Source organism: Vicia villosa, linkage group LG2 (assembly GCF_029867415.1).
Source record: "Vicia villosa cultivar HV-30 ecotype Madison, WI linkage group LG2, Vvil1.0, whole genome shotgun sequence".
Lineage (NCBI taxonomy): Eukaryota > Viridiplantae > Streptophyta > Magnoliopsida > Fabales > Fabaceae > Vicia > Vicia villosa.
In genome coordinates this window covers 97,926,858-97,950,473 of record NC_081181.1, presented here as the reverse complement: position 1 = coordinate 97,950,473, position 23,616 = coordinate 97,926,858, and the positions used below count along the sequence as shown (strand labels likewise).

General features: G+C 35.5%; 1 protein-coding gene across 1 annotated transcript; it reads left to right on the top strand.

Annotated features, from left to right (window-relative positions):
• The first annotated feature begins 12,495 nt into the window (after nucleotides 1–12,495).
• LOC131646504 (transmembrane emp24 domain-containing protein p24delta8-like) lies at nucleotides 12,496–13,715 on the top strand. Its single transcript, XM_058916529.1, has 4 exons — nucleotides 12,496–12,757; nucleotides 12,865–13,080; nucleotides 13,301–13,377; nucleotides 13,469–13,715. The coding sequence occupies exons 1-4, from the start codon at nucleotides 12,515–12,517 to the stop codon at nucleotides 13,611–13,613; spliced, it is 681 nt and encodes a 226-aa protein (XP_058772512.1). The 5' UTR covers nucleotides 12,496–12,514; the 3' UTR covers nucleotides 13,614–13,715.
• The last annotated feature ends 9,901 nt before the right edge of the window (nucleotides 13,716–23,616 follow it).

Below are 23,616 nucleotides of genomic sequence, written 5' to 3'. Positions count from 1 at the left end.
TTACAAAAAAAAAACTTTTTAGAGAAAAAAAACTATTCTTATTTCTTACGGTAAAAAGAGAAAATATTTTGACTATATGATAGAAATGTGTTTGAGAATTAGTAGTGAAATGTATGTATAGTACATGTAAAGGGTGAGAATAGGTGAAAAGTTATTATATAAATTTCAACAAAAACTATAGTTTCTTTTTTTAGAGAAAACCATCAGAAAAATCATCATATGGTAAAAACAACTTAAAAGATAAAAAATGCGCCTCATATGTTAATCATTGGCTAAAACATTATAAAATCATTTGAAAAATGGAGGCCTCAGGTGTCATCATTGGCCAAAATAGTTTTTTAAAAAAGAAAAGCTTTGAAAAAAAGTTTTAAAACAAGTATGAAATTGAGAAAACAGGTTTTTGGATAGAAGTGTGAATTACGGCCGACAAACTCTTTCCTCCCTGATTATCTATGAGGCCTCCTTTAAAAAATCTTTGTTTTGGCCAATGATGATACATTGAGGTCCTTTTATTTTTGCTATATACGATTTTTGGATAGAAGTGATTATTGATGAGAAACGTGAAGGTGGAGTGCTCTATTTATAGAGTGGAATTAGGTCAAGATCGATCCTAAAAAGGAAATGATCCAACCCAAAGGCCCATGGACCTTCCTTGAGGACCAAGATTAAGAACCTGGACGTACTTGTGTCCAGGTGCGTCCAGGTACAAAAAAGATTAAAAATAGTTAAAAAAAACATATAGAAATGCACCAAGTGGGATTCGTACCCGTGAAAAGCCACTTGAAAGTGTATGAAGCATAGGTAAACATTTTTTCTATTTATTAAAATATAACAATTTATGAGTAAACTATTATATTTTAAAAATAGACTTTAAATTGAATATTTATAAAAATAGGATATCAATGTAAATTAACCCTAAATTTTTATAAAACCCAATTTTTAAAATAGTTTCGAATTTTTGAAAAACGTGGGCAAGTTTTGGGGTATGACAGTGAGCGACACTTATTGTGAAATTGACAGAATAATTAAAACCATGTCAAAATGAATTATTCAAAGTTCAATTAAACCACAAAATTTGATATGTGAGATAAAGAAAAATGAAGACTACACAAATGAACTTATGAATGAAAATGCAAAAAAAATTAAAGTACAATAAAGTAAATGTGACACAAAGATATGTCTTGGTTCTCATTTTCAAGAAAGGGTAGTCCAGTCCCTCCATACCCCGTGAAGGATTTCTATTATGTTAGATCTTTGTAAATCCTCATACAAAGATTCTCCAACAATCTTCTAACGCAGACACACCAAATCTATGGTGGGCTTTGAATTCCCCACATTCAAAGGAATTTTTTTTAAACAAAAAACAGAAAGAGCACAATTTCCTATTTACAAACACTTGTAGAAAATACACATGTTTTCTTTACTGACAACGTCACCACTCACCTGGTGAATAATTTACAGCAGACAAATAAATTGAGTACAAACAATTTTGTATGCTTTCCAATATTCTGAAAAATATAATATTCTCTTTTCATTGAACAATTCAATAATATATAAACATTAAGTGCTCAATGGTTATGAAACTTTTTTGATGAAGGAAAATTATGCAGTAAAAGTTTTTAAGTCATTATGTGCGAACACTTAAAAAATCGTAAGAATTGTTTGAAAAATTATGTTGAAAAAGGTGAATTGAAATTTTAAAAGTCTTACTTTAAATACATCACAAGATGCCTCTTGGATGAGTAGCAATGCTTGGTAAATATTCATGATTAATTACAATGATTTGGAAAAGGTTTCATGAACATGTGCAATGAAGAGGTATTGTGATGTTTCAGATTTTTCACACAGTATCATGAAGCAATCAATTGCATACATGGAGCAATCGATTGTTTTATGGCCAACGTTCATAAATATTAAAAATTTGCACTAGAGCAACCGATTGTGGTGATGCATCAATTGATTGTCGGGATAAAACTTAGACCCCTCAGTCGGTAATCTCTTAGCATCAATCGGTTGATGCTTCTAAAATTTCATTTTTCACAAATAGAGAGCACAAGCAATCAATTGATGTAAAGGAACAATCGATTGGTTCCTTCGAAAACATGAAATTTTGCTTTTTAAAGACGTGCTTTGAATAGAAATCTTGCATGAATGTTTAAGAAACATAGATTGGTTTAGATGAAAATATTTGGAGCACCTAAAACTTATATACATATGAATTTTCATTGTACCTTAATCTTCATGATTCAATCTTTTGATTTTCAAAAAATGAAGAGTGTTTTTTCTCTACTTTTCCTTTATGGGAAATAGTAACTAGTGTTTTAGAGACACTTTGTAAGTGTTTAAAGTGATAAGTTTTTTTTTTTTTTGAAAATGCATGTATTTAATATATTAAAAATTTAAATAATTGACTTTATTAAATAATATTTTTTAATTGATATTCTTAAAGAGTACTCCGGAATACTCATTAACATTACCGTTCTTCTATAGACTACGAAGACAATTCATGTGGAATTTCAAGTTCAAATCCGACTCATCACAATTCGCTCCCTACAATGTTTAATTAAGTATTTTGTAGTATCAACCACTAGATCAATAATCAAAATAAAATTTTTTCTCGTAAAATATGACTAAAATTTGATTTTAAAAATGGTCAATGCATATTAATTCAATTCAAAGATAAAATTCAACAAAATATATTTTATTCAAGAATAGTAATCAACATTTTACAATAAAAAAATCTATTTAGTAAAATATAAATAAATATTTATTTTAAAAATATTTACATTGTCAATGGATACTAATTCAATTCAAAGATAAAATTCAACAAAATATCTTTTGTTTTAAAAGTTATTAACAAAATTTAAAATAAAAAGTAAAGACTAAAACTTTTCAATCATAAATTCTATAAATATATATATATATATATATATATATATATATATATATATATATATATATATATATATATATATATATATATATATATATATATATATATATATATATATATATATATATATATATATATATATGAGGATTATATTTATTGCAGAGTAAGTTATTATAACTTATTACAAATCTTGACCATTGATTCTTCTCAATGTAATGGTTAAAAATAATAAGTAATAGTTTTCTCTCTCTCCATATTTAATTACTTATTATTTTTAACCACAAGATTGAAAAGAATCAATGGTCTAGATTTGGAGTAAGTTATAATAACTTACTCCTGGAGTAAATATAACCCTCCTTTTATATATATATATATATATATATATATATATATATATATATATATATATATATATATATATATATATATATATATATATATATATATATATATATATATATATATATATATATATATATATATATATATATATATATTCCTGTAATACCCGATATCCTATTTATCCACTCTTTATTAATACTAAGGTGATTGGTATAAACTAAGATCGATAAGTATGATATCTACTTCTACTAATTGGCAATTATGCTAACAAAACCTATTAGTGGTGATAGAAGGGGTATTAAGGTATTTTCACTCTTAAATAAAACTTAGGGCATGTTTGGTTAATCCTCCTCTTCTTTCCAAAACCAGAATTCTGATTTAGTAGAGGAAGAAGAAGAAAAACGTGGAAAAGGGAGAGGAAGAGAAGGAAGCCTCCAAGCTTGGACCAAACTCAGCTCAACCTTGCATGCATCTGAATCTATTCAAGCCTGATTCTCTGAACATCTTCTGTTCTGCTCTCAACTCCATCATCATCTTCATCTTCTTCTAAGGTGAGTCCTAGATAGAAACCTTGGGCTTGCATGTTGGGGTTTCTAATTGGGGTTAGGGTTTGTGTGATGATTAATGAATCAATGAAGGTGATCATGTTACATTGCTTTAAATCCATGCTTGTTGGTGATTCTGATTATGGTGCATGTGTTAAATTCGTGGAACTGTTAGTAATGCAGGGGATGAACTCATAAGCACTTTGGGACTGGTTTAGAACTCCCAAAAACGCAGAAAAATGATTCTGGTTCAGTGTAACCGGTTACGGGTTTTGGTGTAACCGGTTACGCTGTTGAAAAACTGAGAATCTGGGCATTTTGCGTGACCGTAACCGGTTACGGTTCCTGGTGTAACCGGTTACACTGGGCGCAGAAGCAAAAATTCAGAAACTTAGGAAATTCATATCTCCTACCTCGTACGCCCGATTGACGCGTACCATATACCGTTAGAAAGCTAGTTAGATGTACTATCTAGGAAAATTAGCTTTGGTGTGAAAATGATATTTTTCGATATATCTGACGTACCTTCTGTTATGTGCGATATTGATAACATGTGATGCATATGTATTTTGGAATGTAATTTTCTCCTGTAATCTTGATGGCTGTATTGTATTGCTGCATATATATATATATTGTCATCTCTATGCCCCCTTCCACGCGGGAATGATCTGGTGTATACTCCGTGGATGGCCGCCAATGGGAATGATCTGGTGTATACTCATTGGTGGGAAGGGATAGCCGGGCATATTCACTGTTTTCAATGGGAATGATCTGGTGTATACTCATTGATCAGTGTGATATGTGGGTACTCGAGGGGAATGATCTGGTGTATACTCATCGTGTTACCTAAAGAAATGCTAGTACTTGGTGGGAATGATCTGGTGTATACTCACCATGTACTGAAAAAGGCATTTCCTCTGGCAGGAAAACATCGGATGTTGGTACGGTGAGATAGTGATACCATATCGGTAAGATCACTTGCTTATTCACCCCTAGTGATGCCACATAGGCAATATCAGTAGGGCCTCTCCGGTGGGTTGGTGCGATCATGGCGACGTGATTGTACTAGCAACTTACACTTGTGTGTTATTTGCGTGTTTAATAATATCTCATTGGTTAGCCATGGGACTTCCAGTGATGATATTGCCCCTATTGTGTATTTGTACCTAGCCGTGAGTAAGACCACGGGTCCACGGCGGATCCGTTTAATTGTATGTTCCCTTTAGATCCGAGCGAACTAATAGGATAGGCGGACTCACTGAGATTTAGTAATCTCATCCCATTCCAATTATATTTTTTTCAGGTGGTTCGGGACAAGCTCGTGGTAAGGGAAAGATGGACTAGTTCTCTTGATGACACATGGATGTTCCTTTAGTTCTTATCGTGCTTATCAGATCTTATGTATTTTGAGCATGTACTATTATGATGTACTTGTATTTTGGCCATGTCATATTCGGCTTTTGTATCATGTACTCCTACTTTCCGCTGCAAAACATTATGTATTTGTTGTCTTATGAACCATTTATAATACTTTATGCATATTATTCTAGACAAATATGTGTGGGGTGTTACAGTTGGTATCAGAGCAGGTCGATCCTCGACTTTGCTAAGACATATCATAATGCAGTACAATTCTGCCTCATATGTGTATAATCAGTAAGATCCCTCTTGTCTTAATTGTGGTATTGAGCCTGATCAACTTGATTCCATGCGTAGGACAGACAGGGAGATGGCTGAGCAACGCAGAGGTCCCGGAAGGCCCAGAACTAGGCATGTGGAGCCCGAGCAAGAAGCCGGAGGTGCAGGTGTGCCTTGGCAGCAGATGATGCAGCAAATGATGCAGCAGAACCAGATGATGGCTCAAATGATGCAAGGCATGCAGGGGCAACAACCTCCTACTCAAGCTCCCGTTCCTCAAGCTGCAGCTGGACCTGATTTTCGTGCCTTCTTCAGGATGGATCCTCCAGAGTTTGTTGGCGGACTTGATTCACTCCTGGCTCACGACTGGCTAGCTGGAATGGAGAGGGTGTTTCAGGCTATCCAGTGTACGGAAGAAGAGAAGGTGATCTTTGCTACTCAGAAGATGAAGGGACCAGCTCTTAGGTGGTGGAACACTGCATCCACTTATTTCACCACCCAAGGGATTCCTAAGGATTGGCAGCACTTCAAAGTGGCATTCTTGGAGAAGTATTTCCCTAATAGTGTGAGGACCCAAAAGGAGAGAGAATTTCAGAACTTCAAGCAAGGTGACATGACTGTTTCAGAATATGCAGAGAAGTTCGAGGACTTGGCAGATTATTCCAGGCAGGCTGTTTATGCTCCAGATGAATTATGGAAGATCGATCAGTTTATGATGGGATTGAGGGCCGACATTGCTCATAGTGTTTCCCAAAGAGAATTCACTACTTATGCTGAATGTCTAAGGCAGTGTTATGTTGCTGAAAACAGTTTGAAGAGGGTTCAAGAAGAGAGGAACCAGAACAGGACTAATTTCAGAGAGCGAGGGAGATCTACTCAACACTTGAGGCCCCGTAACCCTCCACCAAAGAAGAAGCAAGCTTATGGTGACCAATCGACTCAACCGCCTCATTGTCGTAGGTGTGGAAGGAAGCATACTGGAGATTGCCAGCTCGGTTCTGTGACTTGTTTTAGATGTGGTGAGCAGGGCCACATAGCTCCACGCTGTCCACAAGGGAAGACTCCTGAAAAGACTGCAGGCCGCGTCTACACTTTGGATTCTAGAAAGGCCAAAGGGAACAACAATCTTATTGCGGGTACGTGTTACGTTAACAATCAACCTTTATGTGTATTAGTTGATTGTGGAGCCACTCATTCTTTTATCTCCACCGAGTGCGTCTACCGACTTGGTTTGGAGATTATTCCGTTACCTGAACCCATGATTATTTCTTCGGCAACGGATGATACCGTGGAAGCTCGGCTAATCTGTAAAGATTGTTCAGTCTCTTTTAATGGTCGCAAGTACCCAATTGATTTAATTTGTGTACCCCTCAAGAAGCTTGATGTCATTCTAGGGATGGATTGGTTGTCTCATAACTCGGTGTACATTGGTTGCAAAGAGAAGGCCATATTCATTCCTGCTGAAGAGACTTCTTCTGATGATGCAATTACCAAGTTGATAGAAGGTACAATCAGCACGGTTAATTATCTCTTTTCTCAAGAAAGATCCTTCCTTTTAGTTCTTTCCAAGGAGCCTTCTGTGAGGATCGAGTTGTCGGAGATTCCGGTGGTGTGCGAATTTCCTGATGTTTTCCCTGAGGATATCACTTCTCTTCCTCCAGAAAGAGAAGCGGAATTCTCAATCGATCTTGTTCCTGGGACAGCCCCAGTTTCCATCACTCCATATAGGATGTCTCCTATTGAACTCAGAGAATTGAAGCGCCAATTGGAAGAACTTCTTGCTAAGCATTTTATCCAACCCAGTGTTTCTCCATGGGGAGCTCCTGTTCTTTTGGTGAAGAAGAAAGACGGAAGTATGCGCTTGTGCATTGATTACCGTCAGCTGAACAAAGTTACCATAAAGAACAAATATCCTCTACCGCGGATTGATGACCTCCTAGATCAGTTGAAAGGAGCCAGTGTGTTCTCGAAGATTGATCTTAGGTCAGGATACCATCAAATCCGAGTGAAGAGTTCTGATGTACCCAAGACCGCATTCAGGACCCGATATGGTCATTACGAGTTTTTAGTTATGCCTTTTGGTGTGACCAATGCTCCGGCAGTTTTCATGGATTACATGAACCGAATCTTTCAGCCATATCTGGATCAGTTTGTAGTGATCTTCATTGATGACATTCTTGTGTATTCTCGTACTCCTGAAGATCATGAGGAACACTTGCGGATCGTGTTGTCTACTCTTCGAGAGAAACAGTTGTATGCCAAATTCAGTAAGTGTGAGTTTTGGCTATCCGAAGTAAGTTTTCTTGGTCACGTTATCTCAGGGGGAGGCGTAGCAGTAGATCCTTCTAAAGTAGAAGCAGTAGTGAATTGGGATAGACCAAAGAGTGTGACTGAAGTCAGAAGCTTCTTAGGTTTGGCAGGTTACTACCGGAGGTTTATTATGGGGTTTGCTAAGTTAGCCTTACCATTGACAAAGCTTACACGTAAGGAGGTTGCTTTTGAATGGGATTCCGAGTGTGAGCAGAGTTTCCAGAAACTTAAGAAGAAGTTGACTACCGCACCAGTGTTAGTGATTCCGGATCCAAACCGATCTTATGAAGTGTTCTGTGACGCTTCTAAGAAAGGTTTAGGAGGAGTATTGATGCAAGATGGTCAGGTGGTAGCTTATGCGTCTCGACAGTTGAGATCTCATGAAGAGAATTACCCGACCCATGATCTTGAGCTTGCTGCAATAGTCTTTGCACTCAAGGTGTGGCGACACTACCTATATGGCGTCCACTTTGAGATGTTCAGTGATCATAAAAGTTTGAGATATCTCTTTGACCAGAAAGAGCTGAATATGCGACAAAGGAGATGGATGGAGTACCTCAAAGATTACGATTTTGAATTGAAGTATCATCCAGGAAAGGCTAACAAAGTGGCAGATGCATTAAGTAGGAAGGAATTTCGAGTCGCTGAGTTGATGATGTTGGAGCATGACTTAATGGAAAAGTTTAGAGACCTCGACCTCCAGTTTGATTGGGCACCCAATGGTGTGTTGATCAGTAATTTGAGCATTCAGAATGAATTGCGAGAGAGAATTCGGATATCCCAAGGGTATGATGAGCAATTGCAAGCAAGCAGAGATATGCCTGATTTTGTGAGAGCACCTGATGGGGTAATCTTGTTTCAGCAACGGATGTGTGTACCGAATGATTCGGAGTTAAAGCGTTTGATTCTGGATGAAGCACACAAGAGCAGGTTTTCTATTCACCCTGGGTCGACCAAAATGTATCAAGACTTGAAAAAGGATTTTTGGTGGCCAGGTATGAAGAAGGAGATTGCTGAATATGTAGCTCAGTGTCCCATCTGTCAACAAGTTAAGATTGAGCACCAGAGACCAGGAGGAATGTTACAGCCACTGGAGATACCAACATGGAAATGGGATTCTATCTCTATGGATTTCATCGTGGGATTACCTCGTGCTCGAGGCGGACATGATTCTATATGGGTAATAGTGGATAGGTTGACCAAATCTGCTCACTTTTTACCTGTAAAGACCACGCACAAGGTGATTCATCTCGCAAGACTTTTCATAGCGGAGGTTGTCCGATTGCATGGCGTGCCATCCAGTATAGTGTCCGATCGGGATCCAAAATTCACTTCGAGATTTTGGAAGGTGTTTCATAAGGAATTGGGGACTAGACTGGATATGAGCACGTCTAACCATCCTCAGTCCGATGGGCAGACGGAGAGGACGATCCAGACGATTGAAGATATGCTGAGAGCTTGTATTTTAGAAGAAGGTGGGAGTTGGAAAGATCATCTGCCATTGATAGAGTTCGCATACAATAACAGTTACCATGCTAGTTTGGGTATGGCTCCTTATGAAGCTTTATATGGGAGAAAATGTCGATCACCGCTATGTTGGGCCGAAGTAGGGGAGAAGAGTATTCTTGGACCGGAGATTATACAAGAAACTACCGAGAAGGTTAAGATGATCCAAGATAACCTTAAGAAAGCCCAAGACCGACAGAAGAATTATGCGGACAAGCGGAGGAGACCGTTAGAATTTGAAGTTGGTGACCATGTGTATTTGAAAGTCACTCCGAGATTGAGGTTGGGAGGACCGTTCAAAACCCGGAAGCTCAGTCCAAGGTATGTGGGACCATATCAGATTTTGAGCAGAGTAGGTGAGGTGGCTTATCAGTTGGCACTACCGCCCTCACTATCCGGGCTGCACGATGTATTCCACGTATCTCAGCTCCGAAAGTTCGTACCAGATACCTTTCATCCTATCCTTCCGGATTTTGTTGAAGTAGAACCAGGTCTTTCCTATGATCCTCAACCTTACCGGATCCTGGAGCGTGCAAGCAAGTCTCTACGGAATAAGGAGATACCTATCGTGAAAGTGATGTGGGATGAGACGCGTCCTGAGGAAGCTACGTGGGAGCTTGAATCAGAGATGCGGGAGTCCTATCCTCACTTGTTTTGGTGAGTTTTCTTTGAATTCGAGGACGAATTCTATTTAAGGGGGGGAGAATGTAATACCCGATATCCTATTTATCCACTCTTTATTAATACTAAGGTGATTGGTATAAACTAAGATCGATAAGTATGATATCTACTTCTACTAATTGGCAATTATGCTAACAAAACCTATTAGTGGTGATAGAAGGGGTATTAAGGTATTTTCACTCTTAAATAAAACTTAGGGCATGTTTGGTTAATCCTCCTCTTCTTTCCAAAACCAGAATTCTGATTTAGTAGAGGAAGAAGAAGAAAAACGTGGAAAAGGGAGAGGAAGAGAAGGAAGCCTCCAAGCTTGGACCAAACTCAGCTCAACCTTGCATGCATCTGAATCTATTCAAGCCTGATTCTCTGAACATCTTCTGTTCTGCTCTCAACTCCATCATCATCTTCATCTTCTTCTAAGGTGAGTCCTAGATAGAAACCTTGGGCTTGCATGTTGGGGTTTCTAATTGGGGTTAGGGTTTGTGTGATGATTAATGAATCAATGAAGGTGATCATGTTACATTGCTTTAAATCCATGCTTGTTGGTGATTCTGATTATGGTGCATGTGTTAAATTCGTGGAACTGTTAGTAATGCAGGGGATGAACTCATAAGCACTTTGGGACTGGTTTAGAACTCCCAAAAACGCAGAAAAATGATTCTGGTTCAGTGTAACCGGTTACGGGTTTTGGTGTACCCGGTTACGCTGTTGAAAAACTGAGAATCTGGGCATTTTGCGTGACCGTAACCGGTTACGGTTCCTGGTGTAACCGGTTACACTGGGCGCAGAAGCAAAAATTCAGAAACTTAGGAAATTCATATCTCCTACCTCGTACGCCCGATTGACGCGTACCATATACCGTTAGAAAGCTAGTTAGATGTACTATCTAGGAAAATTAGCTTTGGTGTGAAAATGATATTTTTCGATATATCTGACGTACCTTCTGTTATGTGCGATATTGATAACATGTGATGCATATGTATTTTGGAATGTAATTTTCTCCTGTAATCTTGATGGCTGTATTGTATTGCTGCATATATATATATATTGTCATCTCTATGCCCCCTTCCACGCGGGAATGATCTGGTGTATACTCCGTGGATGGCCGCCAATGGGAATGATCTGGTGTATACTCATTGGTGGGAAGGGATAGCCGGGCATATTCACTGTTTTCAATGGGAATGATCTGGTGTATACTCATTGATCAGTGTGATATGTGGGTACTCGAGGGGAATGATCTGGTGTATACTCATCGTGTTACCTAAAGAAATGCTAGTACTTGGTGGGAATGATCTGGTGTATACTCACCATGTACTGAAAAAGGCATTTCCTCTGGCAGGAAAACATCGGATGTTGGTACGGTGAGATAGTGATACCATATCGGTAAGATCACTTGCTTATTCACCCCTAGTGATGCCACATAGGCAATATCAGTAGGGCCTCTCCGGTGGGTTGGTGCGATCATGGCGACGTGATTGTACTAGCAACTTACACTTGTGTGTTATTTGCGTGTTTAATAATATCTCATTGGTTAGCCATGGGACTTCCAGTGATGATATTGCCCCTATTGTGTATTTGTACCTAGCCGTGAGTAAGACCACGGGTCCACGGCGGATCCGTTTAATTGTATGTTCCCTTTAGATCCGAGCGAACTAATAGGATAGGCGGACTCACTGAGATTTAGTAATCTCATCCCATTCCAATTATATTTTTTTCAGGTGGTTCGGGACAAGCTCGTGGTAAGGGAAAGATGGACTAGTTCTCTTGATGACACATGGATGTTCCTTTAGTTCTTATCGTGCTTATCAGATCTTATGTATTTTGAGCATGTACTATTATGATGTACTTGTATTTTGGCCATGTCATATTCGGCTTTTGTATCATGTACTCCTACTTTCCGCTGCAAAACATTATGTATTTGTTGTCTTATGAACCATTTATAATACTTTATGCATATTATTCTAGACAAATATGTGTGGGGTGTTACAATTCCAAAGAAATTTTAATAAAATAATGAATTATAAGTACTATTGCACACAAATATAGAAAAGAAATACTAATAAAGAAAGAATATCAAATTACTTTTATATCATTCAAAATATATATTTACATTATTGGAGTTTAAATGAGTCTCTTTATTACTTTTTATAAGACCAAGTCTATATATGCTTCTTTTTAATAATATTTTATTATAATACCCAATTAATAAAAATATTTAGTGTAACTAATATGTTAATTTGTATATAATTATTAAATTTAATGGAGATGTAATCATAGTATATAATTTGTTAAAAAAATTTATACTGTCTTCCAATAAAATATATTATTATGTAATATCATATAAATAATTTAAAATTTTAATTTAATCTTAATATGATACACGATTATCATTGATTGACCGTATAAAATTAATTTATACGGTATATATCTTTTTTTTCTCATAATTATTACTAAATTGTCATTTAATAATAAAATAATATTTTCATATTCAAAGACCAAATAGCAATATATATTAATAAATATTAACAAAAATGTAAGTTTGCAAAGGGTTTTATATTTAGAGATATGATTCTTTCACTTTCTTCTCATTTCATTATCAACCATGAATATGTTTGTACTAAACACACAACAATCCAATTTTATTTTTCTTCTTCTTGTATCTGTTGCACTATTTTCATATTCAGTTCAACCCATGAGATTTGAATTTGATTTAGCACATGATAAAGTAGGAAGATGCTTCTCCGAAGAGATAGAAAAGATCAATTCAATGGTAATCGGCAACTACTCAATCGTGAATTCCAACAAGGATAAACCATTACCCCCAAACTACACTATGAATGTTCAGGTATATTGAATTATTTATTCACACACCATTTTGTAATTTGTATCAATCAATTGGATTATTGGATTATAGTATTATACTATATGTTTTAAAAAATTTATGTTGTTTAGGTTTATCCACCCCAAGGTACTGTCGCGTATCATGTTGCAGAGCGTGTTCAAGCTGGACAGTTTGCATTTACGGCATACCAAAAAGGTCGGTATGCAATATGTTTTATGGATACAAGTGTTGATCGCGAAGTAACATTCCGTGTTGATTTTGAGTGGAAAACTGGAGTTCCAACGGCATCAGGTCACCACAAGATTGCAAAGAAAAGTGATCTTGATGTAAGTTTCTTTAAAAATTATGCAATAAAAATAAAAAATTATTCTGATATTTTTTTAAGAAGTCTATTTAAAATTTCACCATTTCGTACATTCAAACTCTGCACCATTGTAATTTGATGTCACGACATAGTTACAAACTGAACTCAGGCTAATCAGAATAAATCATTCTGAATTTTAAATTGAACGTGTTTTAATTTTAAATGTTTCTAACATCTCACAGTGGCTAGCATTGGAGGTACAAACTATGCATGATACTGCCTTGGCCATTAAAGAGGAGATGACTTATCTTCTTGAACGGTATGAATATGAATGTACATTTGTTTGTATTTTTAATTCAATTTTTAGATATATGGTTATTATTCTATTTTTTTCTTTTTCTTTTTTGCAGAAATACAGAAATGATTCAACTCAATTGGATAACTGATAATCGACTATTTCTGTTGAATTTTGTTTCATTTTTTGTATGTTTATTGGTAGCAGGATTACAAGTATGGCATTTGAAGACCTTTTTTGAGAAAAAGAAAATCATATAAGTTTTTGTGTTATTGCTTAATTATACAACTTAGTTTTCCTATGTGTTGTGCAAAATAAACTTATGTCAATTTATAGGGTACACATGAAACAACTTGTATTAGTTTGACACCTTTTTTAATGGAGAAGTAGTTTCATGGAAAAATATATGATGGGTATTATTGATATTTTGTATTTTTTTAATGGCGAATATAATATTCACTACTATAAATGTAGATTTCGTAATAAACTTTTATATTAGTCAAAGTATCTACCGCGATAAAATCTATTCAATTAGGCGTCATTCTTTAATCTTAGGTTTCAAAACATATTTTACCGTGGTTAAAGATAACAGTTATGGTAAAATTAAATAACATTTCACTATAGTCAGGTTTTCCAATCGTGGGAAAATGTTTCTCAAGGACGCGCTTCGAATCCCAGCTCCTACAATTTAATTTTTCATTCATTTTTAAATTATTTTTGTGTTGTAATATTTTCATTCATTTTTACTATCTTGAAAATTTTGGCGTTGAAGATCAATGTTAAGGTTCTAGCATACCGTTTACTTGAAAAAGTGAAACTTGACATTAATCTTCAAACCAAAAATTTTAATACACAGTTTTAGTATCTTCAAAGTCTCACTAAACCTTGAAAGTCAGAACACAACAAGAAATGGTGTTTTCTAGTTTGTGAACGTGTAGAAATTATGTTTTGGAAAAAAATGAATGAACATGTAGAGTTTGTGAATGGAAGATGAAATTTGGAGAAACAATGAGTTAGGTTTAGAGAAAATGAGTTACGTTTGATCATGTTATGCTTATTATTATTATTATCATTATTATTATTATTATTATTATTATTATTATTATTATTATTATTATTGCAAATAATAGGTGTTTAAAGACAAGACACAAAAAGACGTTTGACCATGTTATGCATCTTGCTTCCTTTAGAGTAATGAATTAGGTGCACACTAATTTTGTATGTTGGTTGTTTTATTGTTTGATATATATATATATATATATATATATATATATATATATATATATATATATATATATATATATATATATATATATATATATATATATATATATATATATATATAATTTATGTCATTTTTTGGTCATTTTGGTTTTGACGTAATAATATATAGTTTTAGCTCATAATATTTTCCATTTGGTTTTGGTTCACAAATGTTATGTTGATATTTCTGTATTTCAGTTTAGGTTCATAAAAATATAGGTTATAATAAGATTTATGTAAAATTAAAGAATTTATATTTAACAAAAAGTATTTCACCGTGGGTAGGGGTGGCAAAACGGGTCAGGTCCGCCGGGTCGGCTCGTTTGACCCGCCATTTTGGGCGGGCTGGGCTGAGGTTTTCGGCTCGGTACCTTAAGTTGGCCCGCCCCGCCTAACTCGCTTAAAAAAGCGGGCCGAGGCGGGGCGGGGCAGGTTTTGCCCGCGGGCTTTTTATTAAAAAAATTATTTTTTATTTAGAATTAAAACAACTTTAACTATAAAAATAACACTCTTCTCTTATAATTATGTTGATTGAATTGTATTCTAAATTATTATACATACAAATTGAATTATAATTGTAACGTTCTTTCTGTAATTTTTTAATACATGTGTTGATTGGAAAAGCTTGAAAGAAAAGAATAGTTATATAACATGCATAATTATTAAGTTGTTAATACATTAGCTCATATGTTTTCTTTAGAAATAGATGTTGATTTTAAGAAAAGGAGGGATTTGATGAGTCTATAAGTGTGACAAATTTTAGATTTAACTATTAAGGAATCGGTCAATATAAAAGTCTATATGAAGTAATTTGTGAGAAAGTTAGGTGTTGATATTTTATGAACTACTATTTTATGCACCGTAATGTATTATGCAGTGTAATTGTTATCAATGTCTATCTTATGTAAATTCTTAATTGGGTTTTTTAGAAGTTAGTCTTTAAAGTGGATTAGAGTGATATGTATTCTTTATTTACTTATTTTGATACGTTTTTTTTATTATGGTTAAGTTTATTTCGTTATTTTTTTGTTATAATTGATCTTTATTTGTTTTATTTTTTGAAGTGTTTGGACTTAAGACATGTTGAAGTTCTATTGTGCGTTGTTAAAAAAATATTTTATCGACCTTTTTGGTAATAATTAATTTTTTTGTAAATTATGTGGTAAATCAAATTGTAAAATAAAAAAATAAATGTAATTTAGCGGGCCGGCCCGCCAACCCGCCGACTCGTTAGTAAACGGGGCGGGCATGACTTTTGAGCTCATACACCTAAGTAGGCCCGCCCCGCCCCACCCCGCTTTTGGACGGGCTTAAATGGGGCGGGCCTAAACGGGGCGGGCCGCCCACTTTGCCACCCCTAACCGTGGGTGGTTCTTCCAGGCCCAGCTGTGGGGAAACGTAATCCCACCTTATCTATCACCTCGGTTAGAAGCAACAACCATGGTGTAAAAGTAGTGATGCACGACATTTAAAAAACGTCAAAATGATGTTATTGGGTATCAAATTCATGGTCTTTTTTCACTATAATTAGATATTTCAACTATGAAGTAAAATTACACTCTATCTAATTTTCACCTCGGCCCACTAATCCGTGATGAAACGTTGTGCACTTTCTATCATACTCTTTGTTACCACAGACCATCAACCATGGTGAAATTCTTCTTCCAACTGTGGTGATAAATACTCTGTGTAATAGTTATTAATAATAAAAAGAGGATAAAATCGCCAAACAAAGTACATACAATGGCTATAAAAGATATAAGGCGTGTCGAACTGAAAACACTAACAAAACAAAAAGTAACTAAATATACAAAAGCTTAATCCAATAAAACAATACAAGAGCAGCTCCCGATAATTTTTTATAGATAAAATATAGTTAGGAAAAAGCAACGAAAGGAGAAATAACCAAGTAAAAAACTCCAACCCAACAAAGAGACTTCGACCAATTTCTAAACCATAAGAACCACCAATAATAAAAAATAAAGACCTCTAGAAAAACACAAAGAACAGTCTAATTCATAAAATATGTCACAGACTCTCAAACCGTTATCGGTTGAGACTGTGGATAAGGTTCTCAATTCAAACAGAGAAAGTACAAAAGTTATCTGCAAACTTTACAAAAATAACCACTATGGACACACTTGCATCTGGAGTAGCCATTAGAGTTGTTTTGTCTCAGGAAGGTCATCTCATCGCCTTCTTCGGCAAAAATATGTGTCCTCAAATGCAAGTAGCTTCTGTTTATGTGCGAGAGATGTATGATGGTACAAAAGCTGTCAAAAATGTTGTTTGTGTCTCATTGAACAACACTTTCATATTTACACATATGAAAAGAGTCTTGGAAACTTGATGCTCCAAAAAATACAAACATTAGAACAACAAAATCGAGCTTCCAAATTAAAAGGGTTTGATTTTGAAATTTTTTAAAACACTGGTTGGTCGAATCGGTAGTTAGTGCTTTAAGTAGAAGATTTTCAAATGAAGATTACTTATTGTTAACTATATTCTCACCAGTTTTAGGTCTCCTCATCCATTTCAAACACAATTATGTATCAAACATTGAAGGATAAAATATAGTTGAACAAAAGGAACAAAGTGACACCGAACAAAAGTTGAACAAATTCTCAAAGGAACTATTGTATTACAAAGATAAACATTTTGTAGTTGATCTCTAAGAGGTTTACATGACATTTCTTGATAAGCACACTTACCCCAATTGCATGTCATTCTTGTGTAAAGGACAACATAGATTTATCGTCATATTCTTTTTCCTAAGACAATTTCTTTGTAGACCCCCTATGGAGAGAATCCCTGCCGAAAACCCCAAAATACCCCTACTTCGGAGATGCATCTCCGAAGTATTTTTTTCCAGATTTTCCCAGAACTCGGAGATGCATCTCCTAAAACACCCTTTTTGTGATGTTCTCGGAGATGCATCTCCGAAACACTTAAATTTCAAATTTAACGTTGATTTTTAACTGTCAGGTATTTTTTCGGAGATGCATCTCCTAAAAAAGCTTTTCATATACATTTTCCCTCCTTCACTATTTCATCATGTTCATCCAAACCAAAACATAAAACCTCCCCAAAACCTCCATCATTCTCAATCAAATACTCTGGAGAAAAATTGCTTGATTTGGTTCGAAGTGAAGCTAGTAGACTTGGATTTGGCATTGTTATATTAAGGTACGACAATGGAAGTAGTAGACGGAAAGCTTTTGTCGTGTTGAATTGCGAGAGGGGTGGGAAGTATGTACCAACTAACCGGGTGTTAAAGCACGATGACACAGGATCGAGAAAGTGTGTGTGTCCGTTTAAGTTGCGTGTGACTCGTAGGATTGATGCCTTGGAAAGCAAGTTACACGGACATCCAATTGCTTGTCGGTTGTCCCACGAAGAGAAGGTAGTTATTTCCGAATTATCGACAATCAAAATGGCGTCGAGAAACATACTTGCCGATTTGAAGCAAAAAAATGGATAGTGTATCAAATATCAAGCAAGTATACAATGAACGGCACAATATTAAAGTCATGAAAATGGGCCCGAGGTCAGAAATGCAACACCTTTTGAAACTTTTGGGTGATAACCAATACGTTTCAAGCTTCCGAATGTGTGAGGACAAAGTTACGGTGCGTGACCATCAAGTTGTTCAGCATATTTCCAACCGTTCTTGTAATGGATTCGACGTACAAGACCAACAAGTATAGGCTTCCGCTTCTAGAAATTGTCGGTGTGACCTCCACGGACAAGACATATTCGGTTGAATTTGCTTTTTTGGAATGTGAGAAAGAAGATAATTTTACACGAGCTTTAGGAATATGTAAGTCTTTGTTGGTTGATCAAAAGAATATGCCAAGTGTCATTATTACCGACCGAGATAATGCTTTGATGAATGCATTCGATACCGTCTTCCCGACATCGACCGCCTTAATTTGTCGGTATCACATAACGTGCAATGTGGGAAGTAAGCTCAAACTTGCGGTCGGCACGAAATAAAGAAAGGATGACAACGGTAACATCATCAAAGTCGGTGTTGTGGTGGAGAAGATTATATAATATACGTATATTTAATGTTGTCATTATTTATGTTATGCTCAATACATGTGCTTGTATTGCTTCAATTGATGCAAAATGTCAAAACAGACTGCACACATCAAAAATTCAATTTTCTCTTCTGTCTCTGCTAAATTCGGAATTACATTTCCAAAAATTTAATGCTTCAGGGCTGTTTTCAGAAGTGCATTTTCGAAACATTCACTGAAAGCAAGATAAGGTTTGTTGGGTCATTATTGCTCCAATAAGTCTATAAATAATAGGAAATGCATTTTCATCAACCACAACCCACAAACAACAATGACACAAACCTACCCCACCTAGCTTTTGTCTACTTCACCAGCGGTTACCCGATGCCGTTCCAATTTCGCTTCTCACGCAATACGCCATTCGCGGAATTAATAACATCGCTTAACTCTCTTTTGCAATACCCGGAAAATTGGAAGGTTGTCAAGCTTGAGTACCTCTCGCCTTCACTTAACGACGAGGGAGACGTTCAGTTCACCCCATTTGAAGTCAAGAACGAAGAAGATTTAGCGGTTTTGTGGACAACTTTCGATTGATTTTCTTCGAAGGGTCCGATCGAATTGGATGCAAAACTTCAAAGATCGGGAGCCGACGTTATCAAAATGTTGACTCATCCTCAACTACCCGTGTTTAACTATATGTAACTTTAATTTCATGTTATGTGATGTTTGTAATTCTGATGCTTTATAATAAATCGAAGCGTTTTTCATTTGTTTTATGACTTCCGAATCAGACAAGATTTCGGAAATATATCTCCGAAATATTTCAAGGGGGTGAATTCGGAAGTGCGTCTCCGAATTATTCCAAGGGGGTGAATTCGGAAGTGCATCTCCGAAGTCACTTTTTTTCTGAAAAACAAAACTTTATTTCGGATGTACATCTCCGAAATAACCTTTTTTTGTGGTGTTTTCAAAGATGCATCTCCGAAACCATCTTTTTTTCATAAAAAATTGACTTCGGAGATGCATTTCTGAAATATAGGAGCAATTTGAGAATTTCGCCGCGGGTGACCAAGAAGGATGTGGTCTATAAAGAAATTGTCTTTTCTTAATATGGCCTATATCAAGATGTAAAGAACTTTGTCAAATACTATTGTATATGGAGAAATGATAGTTATACACTAAAAGATACATTTTACACCATATTTTTATACTATTTTATTATTTTATTATATTTAATTATTATTTTTTACTTTTTTTAAATACAAAGAAGCACATCGTTGTTGTATTTTATAGGGTATAGGTATACGATGTTAGATTTTTGAGTGTAGGAATAGCACTCCTCATTGTATATGTCATCAGAAAAATATCAAACACAAAAGAACGACTTGTAAATGCAAGCTTCTCAAGCATAGTGTGTTTTGATGAAGACAATATGGACATCAAGCTTTTATAAAGGATGTGCAAAAAGAATTTCAAGTATCAAGCAAAAATACATCATTTCAAAGTCTTGAAGAAATTGTGAAGATTCAAGAATCAAGCTAAAGTATCAAAGGTATAAACAATACTCACTTTGACATATAATTGTTCACAAATATATTTCCATGCATATCATAAACATACTACAAAGTGTCATCCTTCAAAAATTCATTTAAAACCTTTTTCTAAGTTAAAATTCAAAATAAAGGTTTTAGGAACCGGGTTGTCCCTATGGGGGAACCGGTTCACAGCATTCTCAGTTTTCAGCATTCTGTGTTTTACTATGGGGAACCGGGTTGTCCCTAGGCAGGAACCGGTTCCTCAGTTCAAAATTTGAATTTTTCTGCTGTAACGTTCAGCAGGAACCGGGTTGTCCCAGGCAGGAACCGGTTCCTACTGAACCAGTGTGTTTTTTCATTGCATGATCTTATTCAAACGAATCCATTTTCTTACCACTTGATCATTGCATTGTTTCATGGAAAAATAACCATTCAAAGAGGTGTTTGACACATTATAAATACTACATATTTCAAAATCATTATTCACCTTCTTCATTAACAATTCATACTCATAAATTTCATTATTTCCAAGTGTCCACAAACCAGAATTTTTATATGAAACTTTCTACACACATTTTCATAGAGAATTCATTTAAAGTTTCATGCATACATTATTGTGAACACTTATATTCATTTTGAGAATTGTTTATTTGAAGAAGAAGATCAATCCAAGATTGATAGTGCTATACAAACTTCATCTAAATCTCTTGTAAAAATTCAAAGAAAATTATCTCCTTACTATCCAGGATTGTTGGAAGTAAGTGGTGTGTTTGAAGAGGATTGTTCTTCATTCACATTAGTGTTGATTGATCTTAAAGGTGTTAAGAACCTTTGATCACCCTATAGGTTAGATAGTAGGCATAGGCTTGTACAATAATTCTAACTATAGTGAAATCTCTTTCGTGTTTGAAAGGGGACTGGAGTACTCTCGGATTGTGAGGGGAACCAGTATATATCGTTGCGTTCTTTACTTTTCCGCACTTTATTGCATTCATCACCATTACCAAAGAAAAGAAAAGAACCTTACAAAAACCTTCAAACACTTAACCAAAAATAAGTACAAGTATTCTCATAAGACCGATTAAATTTTTGAAAACCTAATTCACCCCCCCTCTTAGGCGCAATCTTATACTTACATTTGGCATCAGAGCAAGTTATAGGTAACTTGTTCCTAAAGATCCAGAATGGCTTCCGCAAATCAAAGACCGGTTTTCAAAGATGGTGGTTCTAACAACAAGCCTCCATTGTTTTGTGGTGAATATTTTGACTTTTGGAAAATCCAAATGAAGGCTCATCTAGAAGCACAAGGAGAAGAAGTTTGGGAGGCTGTCCTACAAGGTCCTCATGTTCCTACAACGGTCGTTAATGGTGTTGGATCGGAGAAACCTAAAGCATCATGGGATGATAATGATAGAAAAAGGGTTCTTGCTGACAAAAAGGCGATCAGTCTTCTTCATGGTGCTCTTAGTATGGATGAATTCTTCCGAATATCAACATGTACAACATCAAAGGAAATTTGGGATACTCTTGTAGAAACTCATGAAGGTACCGCTGAAGTTAAAAGATCAAGGTTGAATACTTTAAGCCAAGAGTACGAACTGTTTAGAATGAAGCCCGGAGAAACTATTCTCGATTTGCAAAAACGATTCGTACATTTGACAAATCACTTGAAGGCACTTGGTAAGACTCTTACTACCGAAGAACTTAATCTTAAAGTGCTCAGATCTTTGACAAGGGAGTGGCAACCAAAAGTGACGGCGATATCCGAGAAGAAGAATTTATCAAAACTTACTTCCGCAACACTATTTGGAAAACTTCAAGAATATGAGACAGAACTTGGAAGATTGGAAAAGCATGAGAACTTAGAGAAGAAATCCAAAGGCATTGCATTAAAAGTAGATTCAATAGAAAGCAAAATGAAAGATGCATCGGATGAAGATGAAAACTTCTTGCTTCTTGTAAAAAGGTTAGGCAAATTTTTTGGTAATAAAAATAATATTGATAATACTAACTATGTCAAAAGAAAGAAATTCTCAAAGCATAAAGATAAAGAAGCATCCACTTCATCACAAGAAGTTACATGCTATGAATGTGGGAAACAAGGACACATAAAGCCGGAATGTCCAAAGCTTTCGAAGAAGAATGGATTCAAAGGCAAAAGGGAGTTCAAAAATAAAAAGGCCTACATAGCATGGGAAGATAATGAAGTAAGTTCCTCATCGGACTCCGATAGTGACGAAAGTGCAAACCTAGCACTAATGGCATCACACCACTCCGACGATGAAGAAGGCGAGGTTAGTTATGATGATTCTCTTTTTGATAATGGTGCACAAGGTGCAATAGAAGAATTATTAAAAGAATGCAAAATTCTCTATAAAACTATCTCATCTCAAAAGAAAATAATATCATCGTTAGAAGAGAAGGTTAAGATAATTGAAGTAGAACATAAAGATGACAAAGAAAAAATGATTAGTGTTCAAGAAGATAATGTTGCATGCAAGAATTGTGAATCACTTTCCTTCCAAATTGTCCAATTAAAACGTGTTTTAGAAAGATATGAAAAAGGGCAAATTGGATTGGAAAATGTTCTTAGCACACAAAGATACTCCAATGATAAGAGCGGACTTGGTTTCTCTAAATTTGATAAACCAACATCCAACAAGACTATCTTTGTCAAGGCTAGTAACCAACCAATTAAAGAGAAAGTGATCAAGCCTAAAGTAATGCAACATTATCCTAAAAGGAAGAACTTTGTTAAGAAGAAATCTTATCCTCCTAGATATAGAAGTAACTTTGAACCTACTTGTTTTTATTGTGGTATTATTGGTCACACACCCAATGCTTGTTATGTAAGGAACTTTAGTGTTCCTAGTGGACATTATGTATGGGTGAAGAAAGGAACTAACTATGATGGACCCAAAGCCATTTGGGTACCTAACAAAACTTAATTTGTTTTGTAGGTATGCTTGAAGACCACTTCAAACCTATGGTATCTAGATAGTGGTTGTTCAAAGCATATGACGGGTGACTTAAACCAATTTTCAGATCTAAAGTTAAAGGCCAAGGGTTTTGTCACTTATGGAGACAACAATAAGGGAAGAATTCTTGGCAAAGGCAAAGTTGGTGCACCACCTTTCACATCCATTGAAGATGTTCTTTATGTTGAAGGACTAAAGCATAATCTTCTAAGCATTAGCCAACTTTGTGACAAAGGCTTCAAGATCAAATTCACTAAGGAAGAATGCTTGATCATCGATGAAGTCACCAATGAGGTAAAACTCAAAGGTACAAGAATTAATAACATTTTTATGATTTCTTTAAATGATTTATCTTTGAAAGTAAAATGTCTTTTGGTAAACAATAATGAATCATGGTTATGGCATAAAAGAGCAGCCCATATTCATATGGACCATTTAAATAAGTTAACCAAACATGATCTTGTT

Excerpts from the sequence above, each read along its gene's own strand:
- LOC131646504 (XM_058916529.1), top strand. The coding sequence starts at position 12,515 with ATGAATATGTTTGTACTAAACACACAACAATCCAATTTTATTTTTCTT. Across the intron at positions 12,758-12,864 it reads ACTACACTATGAATGTTCAG|GTTTATCCACCCCAAGGTAC; the intron begins GTATATTGAATT and ends TATGTTGTTTAG. Across the intron at positions 13,081-13,300 it reads CAAAGAAAAGTGATCTTGAT|TGGCTAGCATTGGAGGTACA; the intron begins GTAAGTTTCTTT and ends AACATCTCACAG.